The sequence below is a fragment of the Astatotilapia calliptera genome, chromosome 20 (assembly GCF_900246225.1).
Source record: "Astatotilapia calliptera chromosome 20, fAstCal1.2, whole genome shotgun sequence".
NCBI lineage: Eukaryota > Metazoa > Chordata > Actinopteri > Cichliformes > Cichlidae > Astatotilapia > Astatotilapia calliptera.
In genome coordinates, this window is record NC_039321.1 from 30,942,377 (window position 1) to 30,962,991 (window position 20,615).

The 20,615-nt window shown below is 42.1% G+C and overlaps 1 protein-coding gene across 4 annotated transcripts in view; it reads right to left on the reverse strand.

Moving 5' to 3' along the window:
* LOC113013675 (ERC protein 2-like) overlaps positions 1 to 20,615 on the reverse strand; it is a 159,461-nt gene that overhangs the window by 95,427 nt on the left and 43,419 nt on the right. For 2 of the 4 annotated variants that reach the window (XM_026154769.1, XM_026154767.1), the window contains 5 exons: positions 10,599 to 10,736; positions 6,868 to 7,056; positions 2,362 to 2,403; positions 1,832 to 2,025; positions 1,529 to 1,534 (listed from right to left, as the gene is read on the reverse strand). In XM_026154769.1, the coding sequence (XP_026010554.1) occupies positions 1,529 to 1,534; positions 1,832 to 2,025; positions 2,362 to 2,403; positions 6,868 to 7,056; positions 10,599 to 10,736 (569 nt within the window). The remainder of the gene's footprint in view (positions 1 to 1,528; positions 1,535 to 1,831; positions 2,026 to 2,361; positions 2,404 to 6,867; positions 7,057 to 10,598; positions 10,737 to 20,615) is intronic. The other 2 variants (XR_003270851.1, XM_026154768.1) reach the window with 1 other exon arrangement.

Consider the following 20,615-nt stretch of genomic DNA (forward strand, 5'->3'; position numbering starts at 1 on the left):
CAAACAACTATTCTGTGTGTGTTCATAGCAACTCTGCAGGACTACAATGGGCCTTGATCTCACAGGCCGGCTTGCATGTGACCTCTGACCTGTGCATGCCAACCAGAGGTGAGGGTTCGTGCTGATAGGAGGGACTGGCTGACACTAATGAGACAGCGGGACCAAATAAGATGGATGAGCTGAGGGGAAAAGGAACTGTTCCAACGATCCAAAACGTTTGCGGCCCAGAAATCGCTGCACACCCACATGCACGGACACTGCACATGCACCAAGTACGATGAGCATGCGTATGACCAGGTCATGAAAGTTGCAAGTGAATGGCAGAAAAATGTAAACAAAACAAAAATATCCATTCTTGCAGAGATGCACGGAAAAACAGAGTAGAGTTTGTGAACAAATTCTGTAGGAGCTACTGCTTTCCTATTACTTGATGCTTAGGAGTTCCCACAGAGTTTGAGTCAGCGCATGGTTTCCATGCCAGAGCAGCCAGTCTGTAAAATGGGTAATGAATGAGGCAGGAAACTGTTGGATCCAGAACATACAGCTCATGCAAACTGATTCCAAGCCATTCAGAACCAGAACAAGTGTTAACACACCTGATGAAGCCAATGTGTGTGAAAAATGATTGTTTTCATATTTTTTTAAACTCATGCCCCAACTTTGCAACCCGTGATCCACCAAAAGACTGATTCACTATTAATCTACATATACAGGCACACGCCTAAATACCACTTTAAATATCACATTTCAAACTCAAAAACATTCTCTGTACACATTTCTGTGCTTCTTTTTCACCCACACACACACACACACACACACACACACACACACACACACTGTATGAAATAAATATGCAGACAAACACTAACATACTGTACTTCTGCCTTGGCACTAAACAACTACTCATTTGGGTACATATACACACCATGCCAATCCATAAATCAGATGATAATTGAGTAGCACTGTGCCAGTAATAAACAGAGTAGTATAAACATCCAGTGTCTGGGCTGGATACAAAAACCTCCCACTGGCATGCCGCTGGCTGCCTGCCTGGCAAACTCAAAGGCTCACTCACATACACACACAAACACTGTCACAGGATGCATTGACAGTAGTCAAAAGTAATGCAAAGACATTTATATAAACACACATATGGATAATTTGATATGAGAAAACACAGATGACCGCACTGATGACAGGATTGAAATGTGTGCAAAGAAGATTTGCAGACGTCAACACGAAAGAGAAGCTATATGTCTCCACAGGAAGCATATAAAATCTCTCATTGTGTTATTACTGTGACAGGAATGAAGACCATAAATGGATTATGCATTTACTGCCCCAACGAGACAGTCAAATCTAAGCTTCCTGAGGCTCAGATACAGTCAGTTCCCCCAATTTCCAACTTTATACCTGAGAAAATTTAAAAGGAGCCAGCAACCACAGCATGATGTCAACGTAATGATCATGGGCAGTGTGAGCAGTATTATGACGGTGGGGTTAGCGGGCACACTAAATATCTACTTACCCATGTCTGCAGACATTGACAGATAAAAACAAATAATAAGACATTAAGCCAAATGATTAGACTGATATTTAAACAGGTCACATTCATTTTCTGGACTGATTACATCAGGCCAAAAGAATGGCAACATAAAAGTGGTTTCAAGTGCTAGGACGACTCAATCTAGACAGTTTATATTTCATGGATTACCCCTTTATAAATACAGCACGTAGGAATGAGCCGAGGCCTTACAAAGATCCGGTTACACTCTAAGAACACACAATTTCTGACTTGTTACGAAACTGACTGAATTCCTTAAACCCTCACCTTTCAAGATCAGAGATTTTTTTCTCCTTGCAGGATTTGTCCATCTCGGCATCCTTTAAAGCTCCCATCAGCCTCTCCACTTCAGCTTGTGACTTCCTGGATTCCTCTCTGTAGCGGCCAACTTCCTGCTCTAGGACCCTCAGACGATCTGTGATATCCGGACACATCTTGACTGCTTCCTCTGTAGTTTGGATCTTTGAGTATATATGTTTGTGTAAGCATTGGGGGGTGAGAATGGATTCATTAGGTACAAACACAACCATGTGTGAACTGCTACCTAGACAGCATGAAAGCATTTGAAATATTCTCCACGTTGACCACTTCAGATCATTGTCAGACGTAGCTAAACACTCACACTTAGGCTTCCTAACACTTTACGGTTCATTACCAAAGAACAGGTTCAGATAAATAGAAAAACATTTCAATTCTTTTATTATAAGCATATTAATATAGCTGAGCCTTAACCTATTAGCGCTGTTAGCCTAGCATGTAATATGCTAACAGCTAGCACTAACAAAAAAAGAACCTACCGTGGGGCTCACTGCCGGTGGCCCGTCTACTTTGGTTTTCACCTAGTTAAAAAAAGAAATTGTAGATAAACAAATAAACCTTGTGACATCCTGCAGGACTAAATCATTGGCACTGATAATTATACAAGAGCAGGTGTGTTATCATCTTGCATGAACCGAAAAGGAAAAGGTAAGTCAGGCCTGAATTCTAGGTTACAATTCATAATTTAGCTGCCTGCTTTTCTGTGGTTGGCTTCTATCAGTTCCCTCCTCAGGGCATCTTTCATGTAGAGCTAGGAGTTCATTATCATTATAAAATTACATACTTGCTCTGTTTTGGCTGCGATTTTATGAGACCACCAAACATCTCAATTCTTTTCAAAATAAATGCTGAAAGAAAAAAAGAAAGAACACAGTTATGCTGATCAAACCATTCTCTGAGAAAAATATCCCAAAGGAAGTTTCTAACCTAGAATTATCTTTCTCTGTGTTTCTGCTTTTTTCTCCTGGTCTTTACCTCTCTCTGTCTACTGTGTTTGTGAAGGTTATTTAACTTGTTGAGACAGCTGAGGCCACTCGTTTAAACATCATCAAGTGAATGTGCACAAACACTTGTGCGCGCGCACACACACAGACACACAGCCATGTTTCATCCACTTCAGAGTATATTACATTTACTTCCACCTACTGCCAACAGTTCCCCTCACGCTAACCTCAACCACTACTCAACCAAAAACTAACCATATCTTAATCCTAACCAAGTCATCATACTCAAATTTAATGACCTCTGTTATTTTGGCATGCGCTTCACCTCCCAGAGGAAGTAAGGTCGACACAATGTAACTCAGCCTTTTTCATCTGGCAGGCGGGTCTGCACCCTACCCTTTCATTAACGTCACCTCTTGTGCTCCAATGTGTTATTTTTTCAGTGGAATCCCATTCAACACTTATTATATAAAAGAGGTTATTGCTATGATAATTATTTTCATCCAGACAAGCTGTCAGTGCTTAGGTAAGTTTGTGCTGAGGGATTTATTTAACATCTATTCATTAGCCCAAGCTTTTAGCCTCAGTACAATTTACATTCTATTTATTTAGCTCCTAGTTTGACCATTTTTAGACAACGTTCACGTTACCGTTTCTTCTCGGCAAATACAGACAATATTAGAGCTTAACATCAGTTATGTTGAGCTATTTTAAATGCATATAACATTACAGTACTTATATAAAGTCTGTACTTTTAGTTTACTATTCTACTTTTTTATGAGTGATTTTTTAACAAACTAACTTTAAACTGTTACTTATTAGCCTGAGTAGATCAGCAGTTTGTTAAATCCTCAGACCATGCCAGATTCAGAGTCATTTAAATTACCTTTCTTCCCTATTCTGATGCTCAGCTTGAACTTCAGCAGGTGATCTGGAGTTGCTACCATGTTATTGGCTCATTATGATTATAATGAGAATATTCTCAGGTCCACATAAGCCTATGACGGTACATAAAGTTCATGACTTGTCACTATGCTTGTGCTGACTATCAAGGATCTTGGCAACGGCTCGTCCTTCCCTCGTTGCTGCTACATGAGGCTGAAAACACTCATTCATGTACATCAATCCACATCTTTCCCAGCCCAAAATGCTTTAGGCCTAAGTGGACCAGAGCATGCTATTTTCTTTCACTAGAGCACACAGACAAGTGTGGAAACCAGTGGCTGAGAGGATGGTAGGTCTAAAAGGAATTTGTAATATTATGAGAGGGGAAAGGCTAGAAAAGATACAATTACATGTACAGTCAAATTCTTATTATCATTCCTGGAAATGTCTCTTGGGTGTAAATATTTCAAAATATGTTAAATATGTGTAGCCACCAGACTCTGTGCTGAGTTTTTAAACACCTGGCCAAAGACTACCCAGCAACACTGAGTCTGACATGACAGCATATGACATTTGCCTGGTTTGAAAAGAAAAACGTGTCTTTTGAATAAGAGTCAAGTCTTTTAAGGTGTGGTGCTGCCTTGAAGATTTTAGCCAGCCCGCTCTGAAAAGGTCACTGCCTTCCCCGAGGTTCTTTCCTTTGAAGAGCTGGTGTTTAGTTCTAGAAGTCCTTTAATAAGCTTGGAATCAACAAATACTGTTTTATGGGAAGAGGATGAGGATGCACTTAAGCCAACAGAGCCCTGAGGTCACGATAAAAAGCTCCGCTAACAGCTTGACTGAGTCAATAATACCAGCATCTGCAGATACTGTCAGTGGACCACTGTGTGTACATGACCTGATGACAAACACAAACTCTGCAGCTGCTTGAGAAGCAAATCATATTTGTCCTACGAGAAAAAAAATTTTTTGTCCATCTTTGGAGGTCTTGGTGTTTGTCAGGTTGAAATAAAATGATGTAACCATGTAAAAAGCATTTAATGCGCAGCATGTGAAGGATGCTTATATTAACAAAAACAAAAGACCCTCCAAAATCGTTGTGACTCCACCTATTAGAAGCAAATACAACAAATGCAAATTTGGCCACTATTCCCGTGAAGGTCCCTGTGCACCTGTCGAGTCTCCTCAGGCTCCTGAAGAACATAATCTCTGGGGTTTGTGGTTAACCAAAGCGGTCATAAGAAGTGATGATCCTTGATCGAGGGCGGGCCAGTTGCACACAGAGGTTTATGTTTGGTCCCTGTGCATAGTGAAATTGCAAATGGTCAGAACCAACAGAACTGGGTTTCCCTGTAGCACATAAGGAGACAAGCATGAAGGGCACAGTAGAGAAATTGAAATCAGACAAAGTTTTTTACTTTTTAATGGAGGAATCACAAAACCATTTTATTGCACTTAGTACACTCCTCCATTGATCGATCCATTGCTCCATCCTCCATTCATCCACCTATCCATCTTTTTTCTGCTGGATCTGACTACCAGTCTAAGCAGAGAAGCCCAGACCTCCCTCTCTCTGACCACCTCCTCCGTCACTTATAGAGTGACATCAAGCCAGCTGAGTGAACTGAGCGTGTACTGTGTCGGCCCTGGAGCCTCCTCCCAGTGGGTTACCAGTGCCCTACCCTGGAGTTAGGCCCAAGCAAATGGGGGACTAGCTTATCAGCGAGAGTCTGGTGGTCAAACCTTAGCCCTTCAGGCCAGCCCTCCTGTGGACCCACACAACACAGAAGGGTCTATCAAGTTCTGTGGTATGTGGGTGGCAAAGGCAGAGGCCTTGGCAGTCCAATCACCGATTACTGGACCTAGTAGTATTCAACTTTTATTCAAATTTTAAGCATACAATGACGAAATATTCAATACAAACGCCCAGCTTTTATTAGTGCATTCAAACTAGACAGGGAGAGCAAGCTGCCATAAAAAGCTTTGCACTGATCTGACTGAGTCAGAGCAAGAACTGACACAACAAAGTGTAGCGTTTAACACTGGATTTAAATTGTTAATTAAATGTTGTCGCAATTTGATAACTTTGCCATACAAAACCTTGGAGCACAGCTTTTACGATGCCTAGAATTTGTTAAGTAAAAGCAGCAGTCAGCAGACGTCTCTGCGCTGAAGGACTCATGAAGGAGTGGTAGATAAGTTTGATCAGGATCTAATCAAGCGCCAACATAATTCCCCAGTGACCTCCCAAATACTTATAGCATAGCCTGTCCTGTGCCACAGCGCTACAGGATCAACAACACCGCCGCATTTAAATGCACGCAGACACAAACAGCAGACGTATCGACAGTTGCTTTTGTGCTGGCATGCAGGGACATGCCGACAGAGACACACGCATGTATACAGGTACACAACCGTTATCGGTCTTTTTGAAGAATCTCTAAGTTTACATAACAGATTTGATTGCTGCGGAGTACACAAAACAGTCTAATTATGGCAGCACTTCTGCCACAGTGCGAATCTGTTTGCTACAAAAAGTTATTGAGCTGCTGCCACTTTCATGTGGTGCGGCATCAACATCCAAGAAGATATCATTTCACAGGAATGAGATGTGTGTACGCTTATTATGAGTATAAAAGAAAACATTCTCATAAATTCTGGCAGGACAGGGGTCTGTCCTGGCTTGTAAGCCTAGGAGAAGAAAGAAGGAGAGAAAAAAGATTGCAAGGCCCTCGACTTGGCACCCGCACAGGGATACAGGATCTCTCAGATCCATAAATCACTCTCTCTTAATTCATCCTTTTATCCCGTGGGACAAAGTGCAGGCAGGCCCTCTGCTAGGAAGTTGCTAACTATATTGTTGATGCTCACGGGGAGGTAATAATGTGGAATTACTCTTATTGTAAACGTTAGCATAGTAAGTACAAGGTACAGGAAGCATATTACAAGCACAACAAACATATAGTGGTTGTACTGATGGCTGTATGTCTGCAGTCCACACACATAACAGACCACCTCTCTTGTGTGTTCACAGTGCCTGTGTTCAATGACTGCAAAACCATTTTTGCGCAAAATGTAAGAGCCATGCATACTGCACACACATTTGTATTTTCTATTATCTAAACATCAATAGATAATACTTGAGTCCACACTGACCTCTGCATCTGGTCTCTGGTTCTGGGATGGGCTGGGGTTACCGAGCTGGTTCTGAGGCTGTTTCTGGGGGTGCATGACTGACAGTTTGTCTTTTAATTCGTGGTTCTCCTTTCTCAGCTGCTCCAGCTCCTCCAGCCGAACCCTGTCCTCCCGGTCCTTTTGTTCCCGGAGGTTTTCAATCACTCGCTCCTGAGACAGTGAGAAAGTATAAGAAGGTAAAATAAAAACTGATTTGGCAAGTATACGTAGGAATAAGAAAAAATCTGCACAAAAGTATGTTCATTACACGAAGCAGAAACGACATGAAATAAATCAGTTTTCCATCCATTGTGCAAAGGATTACCAGCCCTGTGCCATTATAATTTTTTCCTATCATTATCGGCAGTATCTTGCCGAATAGGATCTCCAACATTCTTTACAAAGTGTGGCCAAAGACAAACTCATAAATGCCCACCATAAATAATACTGCTATAAATAATCGCAGTGACACAAAGGGATGGGAGCCAAGTAGAACAGAAAGAGGAGGAAGGAAGAGAAGGGCTGAGGGACAGACAGATTTACTGTGGGTGAATTAGGCAGTATTGTAGATCACTCTCTAACAACCACACCGCCTGCTGATAAACCGAGCTGCAATGTCACAAACATCATTTGCTCCTTTCTCTAATCACGTTGGACAGCAGGACAACAGCTCTGGCCTTAAACCAAGTCCACCACATGGGAGGTTGAGCAAGGTGTGCGTGTTAAAGTGAATGTGTGCGTGTTTAGGTGTGGACTGAAATGATTACCAGGGTGTTTATTCAGGTGTTTATTTAGGCGCAGAGCACAGCTCAGCAATGAGACTTTACGACGTGGCATCACCGCATGATTGGCAACTTTAAAGTCCTGGGTAATTGGACAAATACTGCACTAACTAGCCCTGGCACAGTACATCACTACACGGAGAGGGCAAGGGAGAGAGACTGCTTGGCTAACAGGTCCTGACTCTGCCCACTTTATGAATATCTAGGATGTCTGGGGCTTAGAGAAAGACACCAGGGTATGATAATAAATCTGGCTCTATGAGGCCCAAGTGTACTGCACACATAAACAACAGAAAACACACATATGACATCACAGACAAGCACACATACATGCACTACAGAGCAGTGCTCAGCATGGGCACAGTGCCCCAGCCTGTTAATTAGAACCACAGCAGTGTGGCTAGTGACTGGCTCCAAGAGCAGGTTTGTGACAGAGTTTGTGATCAGCAAGACACACACTCGTGCTCGTAAACACATTACACACGCCCTGTGTTGACCACAAAGTCTGAAAAGCTTGCCAGCATTCTCCTCATCACAGCTGAATAATATGTAGGCTGCATCAGAAGTGGTTTCTGGGTAAACAAATGGGCCGGCGCAGAAGAGGGATTTACAGTTTATTGTGCCATTAAGCAAGGCTATGTGCAACGAAAACAAATGCTGGTGCTAAAAGACCATTTTAAGTGAAAACATCTATGTGCTGTGTCGCTCTGTGTGCTGCGAATACACTGAAACCCTCATTAACCAGCTTCTAATCTATTAACAGACAAAATGTGTGAGCTTACTGTAAACCCTTCTTGATTGAATAGATACAATCAAAGGCTGCAGGTCAATTAAATAACAATCAAGGAAATAACAGAGATAAACAAGAACACATACAGAGAGAGGAAAAGGAAGTCAGACACTCCTGTATTTGATTCCACTTAGGCTGGTTTTCACATTATCGGTGTCTAAACAGACTGCCTGAAAGATAATTCCACAGTGACACTTACTATATGAGCTAAAACTCTTTGAAATCTGTACAATCGCATGCAGGACTCCAAGTTTTGCTCCTGCAAGCCAAGAGAAATATATAACAGCAAATGCAAAGGCTCAAATGCTCAGTGGCAGAGGTACAAACGTGGCATCCACTGCATAACAGTGCAGTACAGCTGGACATTCACAACTGTCCTAACTGTGAACTCTTAACCAGCAGCCAGTGCCAACGAAATGTAAACCAGTATCGATCTTTAAGCCTGCTGTGCAAACAAACATGTAAATGGGAACCATTTCTTAGCCTCCAGCGCCAAGATGATAATTCTTTAGCCTATAGTAACAACACATGTGAGCTAGCAACAACTTTAAACATGCAACAAAGCGAGGAGAGACGGAGTCCGTCTGAAATCAAGCCAGTCACTTCAAGACAGAATGTATATACTGCTAGACCAGGATGTGACATCTCCATGGTGATGCTGTGTAAAGCAATTCACATCAAACTCTTTCTTTGTTGAAGCAGGTCTGCAGTTAAAGATCGCTGGCACCATTAAACCATGACTGCAAATCCATAAACAAATCACTAAAGATTTGTGTAGACAAGAAAAATAACACCATTATTCAATGCAATCATTTGCTTCAGTTTCTCAGCTTCTTTACAGGAACGTCTTTGCCCTGGAAGAGCGTTAACTCAATGTGTAAAGATTTAAACATAAAAAAGAAAAGAAGCACATCGGCCAGCAAGGTGATTTTCCTGTGAGTGGCAGCAGGCTTGCTCTGTGCTGGTGAGCTTCATGGTGACCAGCTGCTCTCTCATATTTCAAAAAAAACAACAGACAATAAGTGTTTACAACGAACATCCAGCCCATCTATTTCCCATGTGGAGTAAGTCTGTTTGGTTGACCTTGGATCACATGGCAGCTGTTAAGCACAATGATTATGTCTACACTGAATCCTCCTATTCATGTAGACACATGCAATACTGTCTTAATTAACTGCTTTATTTGTTGTGTTATTGTATACACAAATCTGAGTCTTATGTTGGAGCATTACAGATCTTCATTGGGCCCAATTATTGTGTTTATTTGTCTGTACAGTTGTCCTTTCTTATTTTATCTGAAGGCCTTTATTGTGATAGAAAGCTTAAAGAGAAGAGGAGGAGAGAAACTGAGGATGCACCATCGGATACAAACCTAATATTAGAATAACACTCAGCAAGTACTGACTACATCCCACTGAGACTTTACATCGCATGGCATGTGCACAGTATGTTTGACTTCTTCTCTGTGCATAGCTTTGTTATCTGTTATTGCATTTCTATTCCATGTATTTGCCCAGCACTGTTTTTTCTCCTTTCCTTATTAAAACTAACATTTTTCACTCTGCCTTCACCCTTGCATTCCTTGACCTCTCCCCCCATTAATTCTAAGGCCACCTCTACCATCGGGGCTGTGCCTCTTCTGCCACTCAGCTTTTCCATCGCTCCATTTCTCTTACATTTGAAACCTTTATCCTCCTCATTCTATACATCATTCCCTCCCTGCGCCCGGCCCAGTTACAGACATGGACTAATCCTCTGTGTGTGTTCACCATAGACTTCCCCTCTACCAGTCCCTCATTCTCTCCCTTACTACTTACAGATAGGACCACATCTAGTGTGGTCTAAGCCTATAAATTAGGATTTTATGTCGTTAAATTATGGCTGTGAGTCACAGTAAAGCATGAAAATTAATTAAACCATAAGCCATATCCTAGCTTCCCTGAAACGCCTGAAAGGGTAAAACTTTCCACATTACTCCACACCAACCAGCGGACTTTCACATTTTTCAAGCGTTTTGTCCTTTACACCTTCCATCCATCCAGCAACAAACAGGACAACATCTCTCTGAAACTCAATCCTTGAGTGTTGATTTTCACCTTTTCTTTTTGGATACTTACAGTGCTTTTCCCCATCACTCTTACCTTTTCTGATAAAGCTTCTTCCAGTGTAGCCAGAGCCGTGTCTGTGTTGCTGGAGTCGGTTTGAAGGCCCTGAACCCTTTCCCTCAATCCAGCCACCTGTTTGTCCTTGTCCTTTAACTGCTCCAGCAGGTTCTCAATCTGGGGAGGAAGAACAATGAGAGTGAAAACAAAGGAAATCCCACCAGTGGAATATTGTTGTTAAACAAACACAAAATATTCATCATGACTGATGGAGTCACACAAAAGTTTAGACCAAACTTGGAAAGTTAAGTAGCATTTTTACCCAGTTGTAACCAACTGAAGGCTCACAACTGGAGATTGTTTGTACCCATGAACCGCACACATACTTTTTGGCCCCTGGGGACCCATCTAGAAGAGGAATCAAAACACTGAGTCGTTTGTAGAGCTTCTGACTGCATTTTCCTGCTGTTTTGTCATCGATTCTGATGTGACGTCTCAGAGACAAGCAGCAGTGAAAGCCTCGATATAGCAGTTTGCATCACAAGAATTATAGATGGAAGCACAGCATGCAAATACATTTATTGTATGTCTGTCTATTGGAACAGTAAAAACACCAGTGCACTTCTCTGTGGCTGTGGAATACTTATATTATTCTATGTTTTAATCTACTGCACCACAGCTCGTGTGTTTCTTGTCAATTGTATCACATAAAATGCCTTTTTTTCTTTATATTACTGTGTGTAGATGGTTTTCTGTCATTTCTACAGTTTTTTGCTGTATTTGTGTCCTGAGCTTTTACAGGGTCTGGCCCACTAGGGTCTCATCTCTAGGGTTTACAGAGAATTATCTGAAAAAGAGAAAATAGGCAGTGAATTGCAGTCCCCATGGCATAAAAGGTCAAAGAAGAATGAACAGACTGCTTCCAGCTGACAAGAAAGCAAAATAACTCAAATAATCACTCGTTGCAACCAAGGTATGCAAAAGAGCATCTCCTTCAAGCAGACTGGCTACGATGCAGAAGACCACCGCGTACTGTTCCTGTCACCTAGGAACAGGAAATTGAGCTGTAATTAACATGGGCTCACAAAAACTGGAAAATAGAAGATTGGGGGGCAAAGTGCCTGAATGAGTTTCCATTTCTGCCGTGACATTTGGATGACGGTCCAGAATTTGTCTTAAAAATCATGAAAGCGTTCACCCGGTGCTTATCAAGAGTTCAGGTCAGTAGAGGTGTGGGGGATATTTTTTTGGCACACTTGGACCCTCTCAGCCCCCTGTACAGTCACCTTAGACGTGTGGTGTAATGAGAGATCTGCACCATGGATCGACCGTGGTTCCTCACATGACAGCAAGAAACAAAATCTCTGAGAAATGCTTACAGCACCTTGTTGAATTTGTGTAATGGAAACGGAGAAAGTTCCAAAAGTAAAAGGGATCCAAACTGGCAGCAAGGTGTACCTAACAAAGTGGCCAGAGAGCAGAGTGGACAGCGACTCCCATTCCTTGAATCTATGTCCAACAGACAGTGTGGCATTAACAACATTCACTTTATCAGTTTAGTAGTTTTATACTAAGAGTTAATTCAGCCCATTGACTTGCAGGACATCTGCCTTTTTGCAGTTAACCTCATGTTGCTAAAGTGGTGGTGTAATAGTCTTTATCTGATGAACATCTGCAAAACAGAACAAAAGCACGGACGCACACACACAAAAGCACACAAACACAAAACGCTCTGAGCTGTATCAAAACAAAACACTAACAGATGCAGCTGGAGCAGGATACAGTGCCATGCAATGAGACTCCAGAGGTCTACAAATTAGTTTCCAAGGGACATCTGGTGATAATGCATGTTAATATGGTGACAGGGACTTGTACAAGCACATCTGATATTCCCTTGAATTCTGGATTAATATGATTATCATGAAAAAAAGATTACGTTCTTCTTCTTTAGTAGGTTTTTGCTTTCAACAGACAAAGTGTCCCATTCCCTCACCGCTGCAATGAATTAATAACACAACTGACCCAAGTGATCCATTCTCAGATCAGGGCTTGTAAGCCTAACCCTCACCGTCGTACAACAAAAGGGATTCGTTGTTTAATGAACATGAGATTCCAATTTTTCAAAAGCCCTCCGGGCCACCAAGAGACCACAGTTTTACTGCAAAAGTGGCAGGGTAAAAAAAAGTTGCATTCCAGTCATGGGTGCATAGATAGATAATGTTCAAATCTCTGCAGCTATTTTACAAATGAATCCAATTAGACTCGACTTTGGTGTTTTCTGCTCCCTGGAGGGCAAGAGTGAGGCTTTAAGGGAGCCATCTTGGTTTTGGGATTTGAGGGAAAGTGATAGAAGGGGCTGGAAAACGCAGCCAAGACCCCTCGGCTGATCTTGATAGGTTAATAACAGTCATTACACAACCAAGCTAAAGGCTCTGCTAGGTTAGTCCACGACCGATAGAAACATTAGAGCCTTCAGGGAATGATGGGAAAGCTTCACACTACCAGACTTAGATAAAGTTCCCAGTAATTCATGATTGCCATGGGTGTGTTTGATGGTATTTTAGGATGGACACTGTGAGAAAAGGGAGGGGTATATGGGTTGCTCCATTCATTCTTTCATGTTTCTCTCATTTGAAATGAATGGACCAAAGAAGTGCTTTTATTTACTTCACTTAACTGGGATGTAAGTGCACGCAAGTCAAAGCAACAAATACACAATTCTTAGTCAAGGCTGACAGATTATTCGAGACTTAACTCTGTAACAAAATGCAAGAAATAAAGGAGGAAATACATGAAAACAAACTTTGTGGCCTCTGGTTGTTGGGACTCAGTGGCCTTGTTGGCCAAACGCACACACCAAAACATACAGTACACATGCACTCATGCACACCCTTGTCCCTGTGGGCTACATAGAGCCCTATTTTAGGCCAAATTGAGCATGTCACCCCTGGTCCTTAGATAAATGATTACATTCTTCACCAGTCTTAAGTTTGCTTTGGCCTGGTCCTACAAAATAACAACCGCTCGATGAAATATTTAGCCTCGTCGCTTGGCCCGCTGTGAAATTGTGCAGAAAAACATTAGAAGCAACTTAAACCTTATAGCAGCGGATCAAAATAAGCCGAGCGAATCGCGGATATGGGAAAGAGGGCAAGGAATTCTATCAGAATTCTCAAACTTCAATCGCGCACTCTTAGGAGAAATGTCCTGTGTGGACAGGCGAGGAGCAGGGCAGCTGTGTGCCTTTTCGGGAGAGAGGGGGCCTCTCTTCCAGTAGCTCGGTTGTTATGATGAGAACAGCAGTCGCTCATTTTATCTCCCTGTGCATGAGGCGACCTCAAACTAAACTCCCGCATCTCTCTTTCTCTTCCTTCCATGCACACACACACACACACACACACACACACACACACACACACACACACACACACACACACTGAAGCCTTTTATCACTGAACTATTGGGCATATGTCATACCATTCTCCAACCAAACACACCTCCCCATGGAAGTGGACCACCTACGGCAGCCATCTTCCAGACCAGGCACTGCGATGTGGACTCTCCGTTTCAGTAAGTGTGTATCCTCTTGAGAAACCATGACGTCTGTCTCAGTCATCTCCCACACACATGGCGCTCTGCTTTTTACAGCCACGCTGTTTTCACTCTGATAAAGTTATCAAAAAGCTGATATTGCAGGAATAGGTTCTCATTAAAAGTGGGAGTGCTGATGTATACCTATCACTGACCTTGACTCTGAAGATGCTATTGATAGGGAGTTCAAACACGCAGCTAAAAAAATGAAACACAGCAAAACACTTTATTCCATTTGTTCGATGTTCTTGCAAATCCGCTGGGAACCGTGTTTTTGCATTACAGTTGTAGTCTGTTAAATATAATTAACACAAGCTGAGTTCTAAAGTAACGGGAAAGAAGTATCAGGCTCTGTGTCTCTGGCAAAAAATGGTCATCTAAAAGCAGCTTGTTCCGGAGGAGAACCACAAACCCGGTTGACCCGTCTGTCGTCCAGCCAACTAAGAACTAGAACTCTGTGGCTGCCAGAGGAATCATTTCTCCAGAACACAAAGGAGACCAGGGTGGAGTGTGACCACCATAAAAATACAATCATTTGTATTTTTAAAACACTTTTGTACCAATAAAAATACCAAACAATAATTGGGTGCACTTTTTGAAAGGCAACTTACTTGTCATCGCCTCTGAAAATATGACGGCGAAAACTGTAAAACCCAAAGATCCTGGCGCTGACATCCATGTGCGCATGCTTTCATATGCTCAAACACACACACACATAAGCAAAAACAATAAAAGCAAAGTGAACAACATGCAGTAACTGTACGCGTATTCCTCTAGAGAAATCTAGGTCACCGTTAAACAGAAACAGTACGGACATCTACATGCTGGAAATATCATACCGCTATGTCAAGCACTCCGCAATCACACGCAGCCATGGTAGTGCATGCTTAAATGTGTGCGCACGCATATTGTTCCCATCTCCAGCCATCAAAGGCTGTTGATTCCTGGATTAATAAAAGGGCTCCTTCCTGCTTCTGAGCACTCAGACACGGCTCTTCAAAGAGAAACACAGCCTATGTCATGAAGAACAGGGAACACGGTGACCTTTTCAGCGTGAGGTGGGTGTGCTTGCACTTCATTTAACCCATGTCCCACCATCACCCCCCATCTCTGTCTATGAAATGCAACAACATGGGCAAAACTGGCAGAATGGAAAGACCGATAATATGTATGTTGGCGCCTCCATGTGGTAATATGCCGTCATAAGTTCCCTGTTTAATTTGGAACGGATCCTTTAGATTTAATGTCAGGGATTTGCTTTCAACTGTGTGATTCATTACCACTAAGTTCTTTGAAGTGTGTATATACAGTGAGTTATCTTGTTTACCTTCACTTTACAGAGCAGAGTGACACAAAGGACATAATGTCTTCTCTGGCTTCAGATTTTACCTGCACAACCTGGAAATCCACGAACACTCAAAACACTGCTTCATTTTACTTTTGGTAGCAATACCAGGAAGCATCAACAATGCAGAAAAGGAAATTTCCTACCATTCCCATCATTCCCTAACAGCAGATTCACCAGTACTGAGGTGTATGGCTGAGAATGTGAACGCCAACACGACACAGTGACCTTCAACACCTTTCCCAGATTCCCATCAGATGTCGTTCCTAATGTTGTGCAGCTCTGCTTGAAGATTCATTATTGGTTATCGACCGTAGCGGCAAAGCACAATGACGTCACAAGACGAGTGGTGCCCCAGAGAGGAGTTAGGTGAAGTGTGATGCTCAGGTTCTGGAATCATCCACACTTTGCTTAATGAGGAAAAAGTCATTTATTTTTAATTTTGCTAATGTACTGCTGCACATCAAAGAGAGCAAATGACACTGTCCATGTTTATGAAGAGGTATATCTCGACCACCTAGGCTTTAGAGGAGAAGTATATATAATATTCTTTTCCAACCTTGCATTTGTGAACAGGAGAATAACATTTGTATTACACATTTATTAGTAATAAATGGCTATAAAAGTAAAGTTATTACAGAGAAACAAGAAAAACAGCTGTTAAACAATGTTGTTACTACTTAATTAAATAATGCAAACAGATTTTTTTTTGAAGTGTTGTCCAACACTTGGCTGCAGCTTAGCTAATTGCACAAACGTGTTCTGCTACTGTGTGCTTGCATGTGACTTCATGTCAGTGCTCGGCAATGCCATGAGACCAAAAAGGAGCATGCAGAGGCAGACAAGCAGGCAGAGCCAAGAATAAAAAAACCAGCTGAAATGCAACTGGAAGCAAGCGAAAGAAACAGAATTCTCTACGGGTTTCACTACGATTACAACTACGGATTGTAACTCTTACAGAAGCTTCCTCACCATTACCCCAACATTCATTCTGCTTCTTACCACCAGTGACTGCTCACAAATACAAAGGTGCTCTGTGTTCTTTAGAGAAACATATGCTCTCATTTGTATGCAGCCACAAAGGCACGTAAACATACACAAATGTAAACAGACATTCACGTTGTGCTCACAGACAAGCAAGAATACATAAAAACCCTTATAATTCAAGGCTACTTTCTTATATATGTTTACAAGCAAGCAACTCTCATTGTATGAGCTCATTTAAGAGGTCATATTATATTTTAGAAGATAGGAATATCATTTATTGTCCCTCATTTGGGAAATTCAAGTGTTCCAGCAGCAAAGTGACAGGCAGATGGAGCATGCAGTTTCCCAAAAAAGCAAAGAATAAAGTCCAACAGTCGAACAGCTGCTGGGAGAAAGGACCTGCGATAACGCTCGTCTGTGCACCTAGCATGCAGCAGTCTGGCACTGAAGGAGCTCTCCACTTCTGCAACAGCTTCATGCATGGGGTGGAAGACATTGTCCAAGCCATAAACAAAGGATGTGTTTGGATACCTGCATTTTAACTGCAAACCTTTTGTAAAATCTACATATGAAAAAAAGAGTAGCTGGTCATACTGCAAGTAATTTTGGAAATGCATGAAAACATAAAGGGGTGTATGCAGGAGTCCAATTCTGGTTCAGCCTCCTTTTTTCTTTCCTTACAGAAAGTTCTTAAAGAGATATGCCTGTACTCACAGAAGCTGTGGTAACAAAAGCATGTTTCCTTTTATCCGTTTCTTTTCTTTTTCACCAGACCAGCTGGCCAATAACAGCAAATTGGGCTTTTCAGAGGGAGCGCGGTCTTGAAGAGGGAGGAGCTGAAACTGTGTTATCCACAGAAGGCGCTGCATTAATGAACAGCATGAGAGAGAAGAAAATATGTTTTCTGAACATGAAAGAAAGGGCTTCTGTTAAAGCACAGGCACTAAATAAAATTGGTAACCTCTAAATGAGCATAAAATGACCTCAATACATGAACTAGGTTAAAGCAGAACACCCACAAATTTTCTGGTCAGATATTATGTTAAATAGGTCGAAAAAAAGAATTTGGACAAAGAGGCCACACTGAACAACAGGCTCCAGAGTAAAACGTGTATAACAAAGTAGCCAAAGCATAAGCGTTTCTGCTTCACTAGAGCTTATAATTGAAAAGCCAGTTAGAGAGGAAAAAAACAACAACAACAAAAACGTTAGGAATTAAATATTTAACCTCCCACCACCTCAACCTACCAATTGGGGGGAAAAGTGCGTGCACACAAAATTATAATAGGGGTCTGAGTAATTTCAGATAAGATCTTGGGAACAAATGAGGGCAGCTGTGAGATGGATAAAAGGCAATGGTTTACAGTTATTTTAACTTTGCTTGTTGGCTAAAAGTAGAGAGGCTCGTTCTGCAGATATAACACAGCCTATCTGAACTACAAACACCTCTTTAGACTGTTTCGACACTGACGTAACAGATGCATCCAAACAATGGCAACATTTATAGAATATTCAAGTAGCCTAATATACAAGGTCTACTGTTCGTGTAGAGCTTGTGCAAAGACACTTTGATTTGAATACATACCCAAAGAAGCAGGAAATCATCTCCACTTGTATACTTCTGGACTTTCATTGTAACATGTGGCTTATTCTGAACATACAGTTCCAGCCTCTGAAGAATACAGGCACACAATCAGGTTGTGATTATTATCACGAATGTTGGGCTGGGGTCAGGCAATGGGGGCTACATATAACATTTACACATTTGACAAGTAGACGTCCTCCCCCTCTCTCCGCACATTCTTCCAGAAAGTAATTCACTCAGAAACCTTCCACGTGCATTCATACATATCAATTAGACATGAACCCACACACGTGTAGAGATACAACACCCACAGACCTGCAGACAAAGGGGATGACGGAGGTGCAGACAGAAAGACGAAGCAAGCATTGTTTTCCCACTGATTTATTCTGGTTGACCAAATAGCAAAGTGAGCGGGGAGAGACTCCTGCAGACCCAGACAGACTGCACTTGTGCAAGCTAGGCCGTATGTGAATGTGTCTGTGTGCGTTGGCCAAGTTGATCCACGTCCACGATCTTTAGACTCCAGACCCTATCTCTGCCCCCCTCAGCTGTGGAATGCTGCAATGATTGCTGGGTAATTACCCCGATGCTTTAGTCCTCTGCTCCCAGCACCATTAGTATTAAATCTTTTCTTTTTCTTCACTTTGGAGGGAGGCAATGGCCGTCCTTTGATCAGAAAGAAAGAAACAAAGGAAGAAAGAAAGAAAGAAAGACTGGCCACCCGGCGGGGACCACAGCAGCTGTCTCCACCTGTGGCTTCTGACCCAGGCCCACTTTACAGTGATCTGGTCAGACAAGTGAAATGCAGTGTACAGTCGTATAATTCAACTCCAAGTGGTCAAAGTTTGACCCATTTTCTCCTGATAGTATTAGGCATTAATTTTATGAAACACTAACACTGGACTGCCAGCAACTGTGGTGGAAGCAGGTCAGCGTGAGTGATAGCGTGTCATCATCATGATACAGTCCGATTTGAGCTCTTCATTGAGTTGGAGAATCATCAAACACATTTGATTACTTGAACTGAAGTATGTATTTGTGGTCAGGCAAAAGATGGCCTGGAATAGCTGGGGGCTGACATATGGCCCAATGCTAGGGTTGTCTTGACTGATGTGTAGCCTGGCTCCAATCAGCCAGCCTCAGGCTCTCACCATTAACCCTGGCTGATTGCTGATAGGAACAGAGGGGGATACAGGGAGGCCTATCACAGGCAGTTTACCAGAACCTCCCCAGCTACGATGGGCTTATCTGCAGCCGTGTCTCTGCGCTGTGATTGGTCAGCTGGAATCCATTAGGATGAAAGGCATTGGTGGCCTCATCACAGATCTATCAAGATCACACACACTAAAGCAGGAACATGAACGTAGATGTGAAGAGTTATCTGCACGGATCTCTGAGCTGCTGCACACACAAGCACTCACCTGGAATACGCACACAGAATCCTACAGATGTGTGCAACAAAGGCATATACTGGAAAATAGACGAGCAAACTGACTGGCATGTAGCCGGTGTAATCAGAGGTCTTCCAACAGACCTGCTGGAACACCTTTTACCCCTTTTATCCCCTGAGAATCATGAATATATCTTTGCTTTGGCACATCGCACTATTATGTGTGTTTAGCAGTACGAAGAGCTGATTTTGTTTTTTTAATGGAATATATTTGGCTTGGACTGTTGACATGACAAAAAAAGCAGTTCAAACGGTAAATATAAAACTCTCTAAAATAAGCAAAGCTCCCTGGTTTGGATTAGAAAATCTACTGGTTAAGAAAGAGTACCAAAAGATGACAACTACAACCCTTTTTAGATTTCTATATCAAAACCTGTGGACATGTTTCCATCAGTATTAAGGGCTGATCTTACACCAAAGTGTCACCAGACATAATAACCTGTTTTAATTGAAAGCGCTTATTAACAATGGCAGCCCTCCTCTACGTGGCCTCACCTCAACAGCTGCAAGTTGATTTGGGCAGGCAACTAAAGTTTCCACAGCAGAATGTGTTAGCATCACTCCAGATAGACATTTTAATCACGTCTGAGCCCTCCAAGCAACTAATTATACTCAAATTCACCTGGGAACAGAGCACAGAAGAAGAAAACGAGCGGAAACACATGCAGCAACGGGGGAACAGTTAAAGGTAAGTGAAGCTGTGAGATGCACTGCGAACTTGTAGAGGTGGAAAGTAAGGGATTTTGCAGTATACGTAGTCTTCAACACGCTCAAACCTGTAACTGAAGCCACCTTGTGACTATCCACACAAAAAAGACACACTTGTTATCACTGTTTTGTTAACAAGGTTAGAAAAGGTAACTGTTTGACATGCTCAGTGATAATCAGATGCACACATCTGTTTGTCTGTTTAGCTATTTAACTACCCTAGCTCACCTGCAACCACGACAACAAAAGGACCAATTCAAACTTGGCTGTAAAATACACCTAATTCTAACCTCAACTATAAAAAACTCTTAAGCTAAAACAGCCTTTGTCTCAAAAGGTCTGTCCAAAAGGGACAACCAGTCAAAACGCCCTCACTTTCCAAAACTGTCT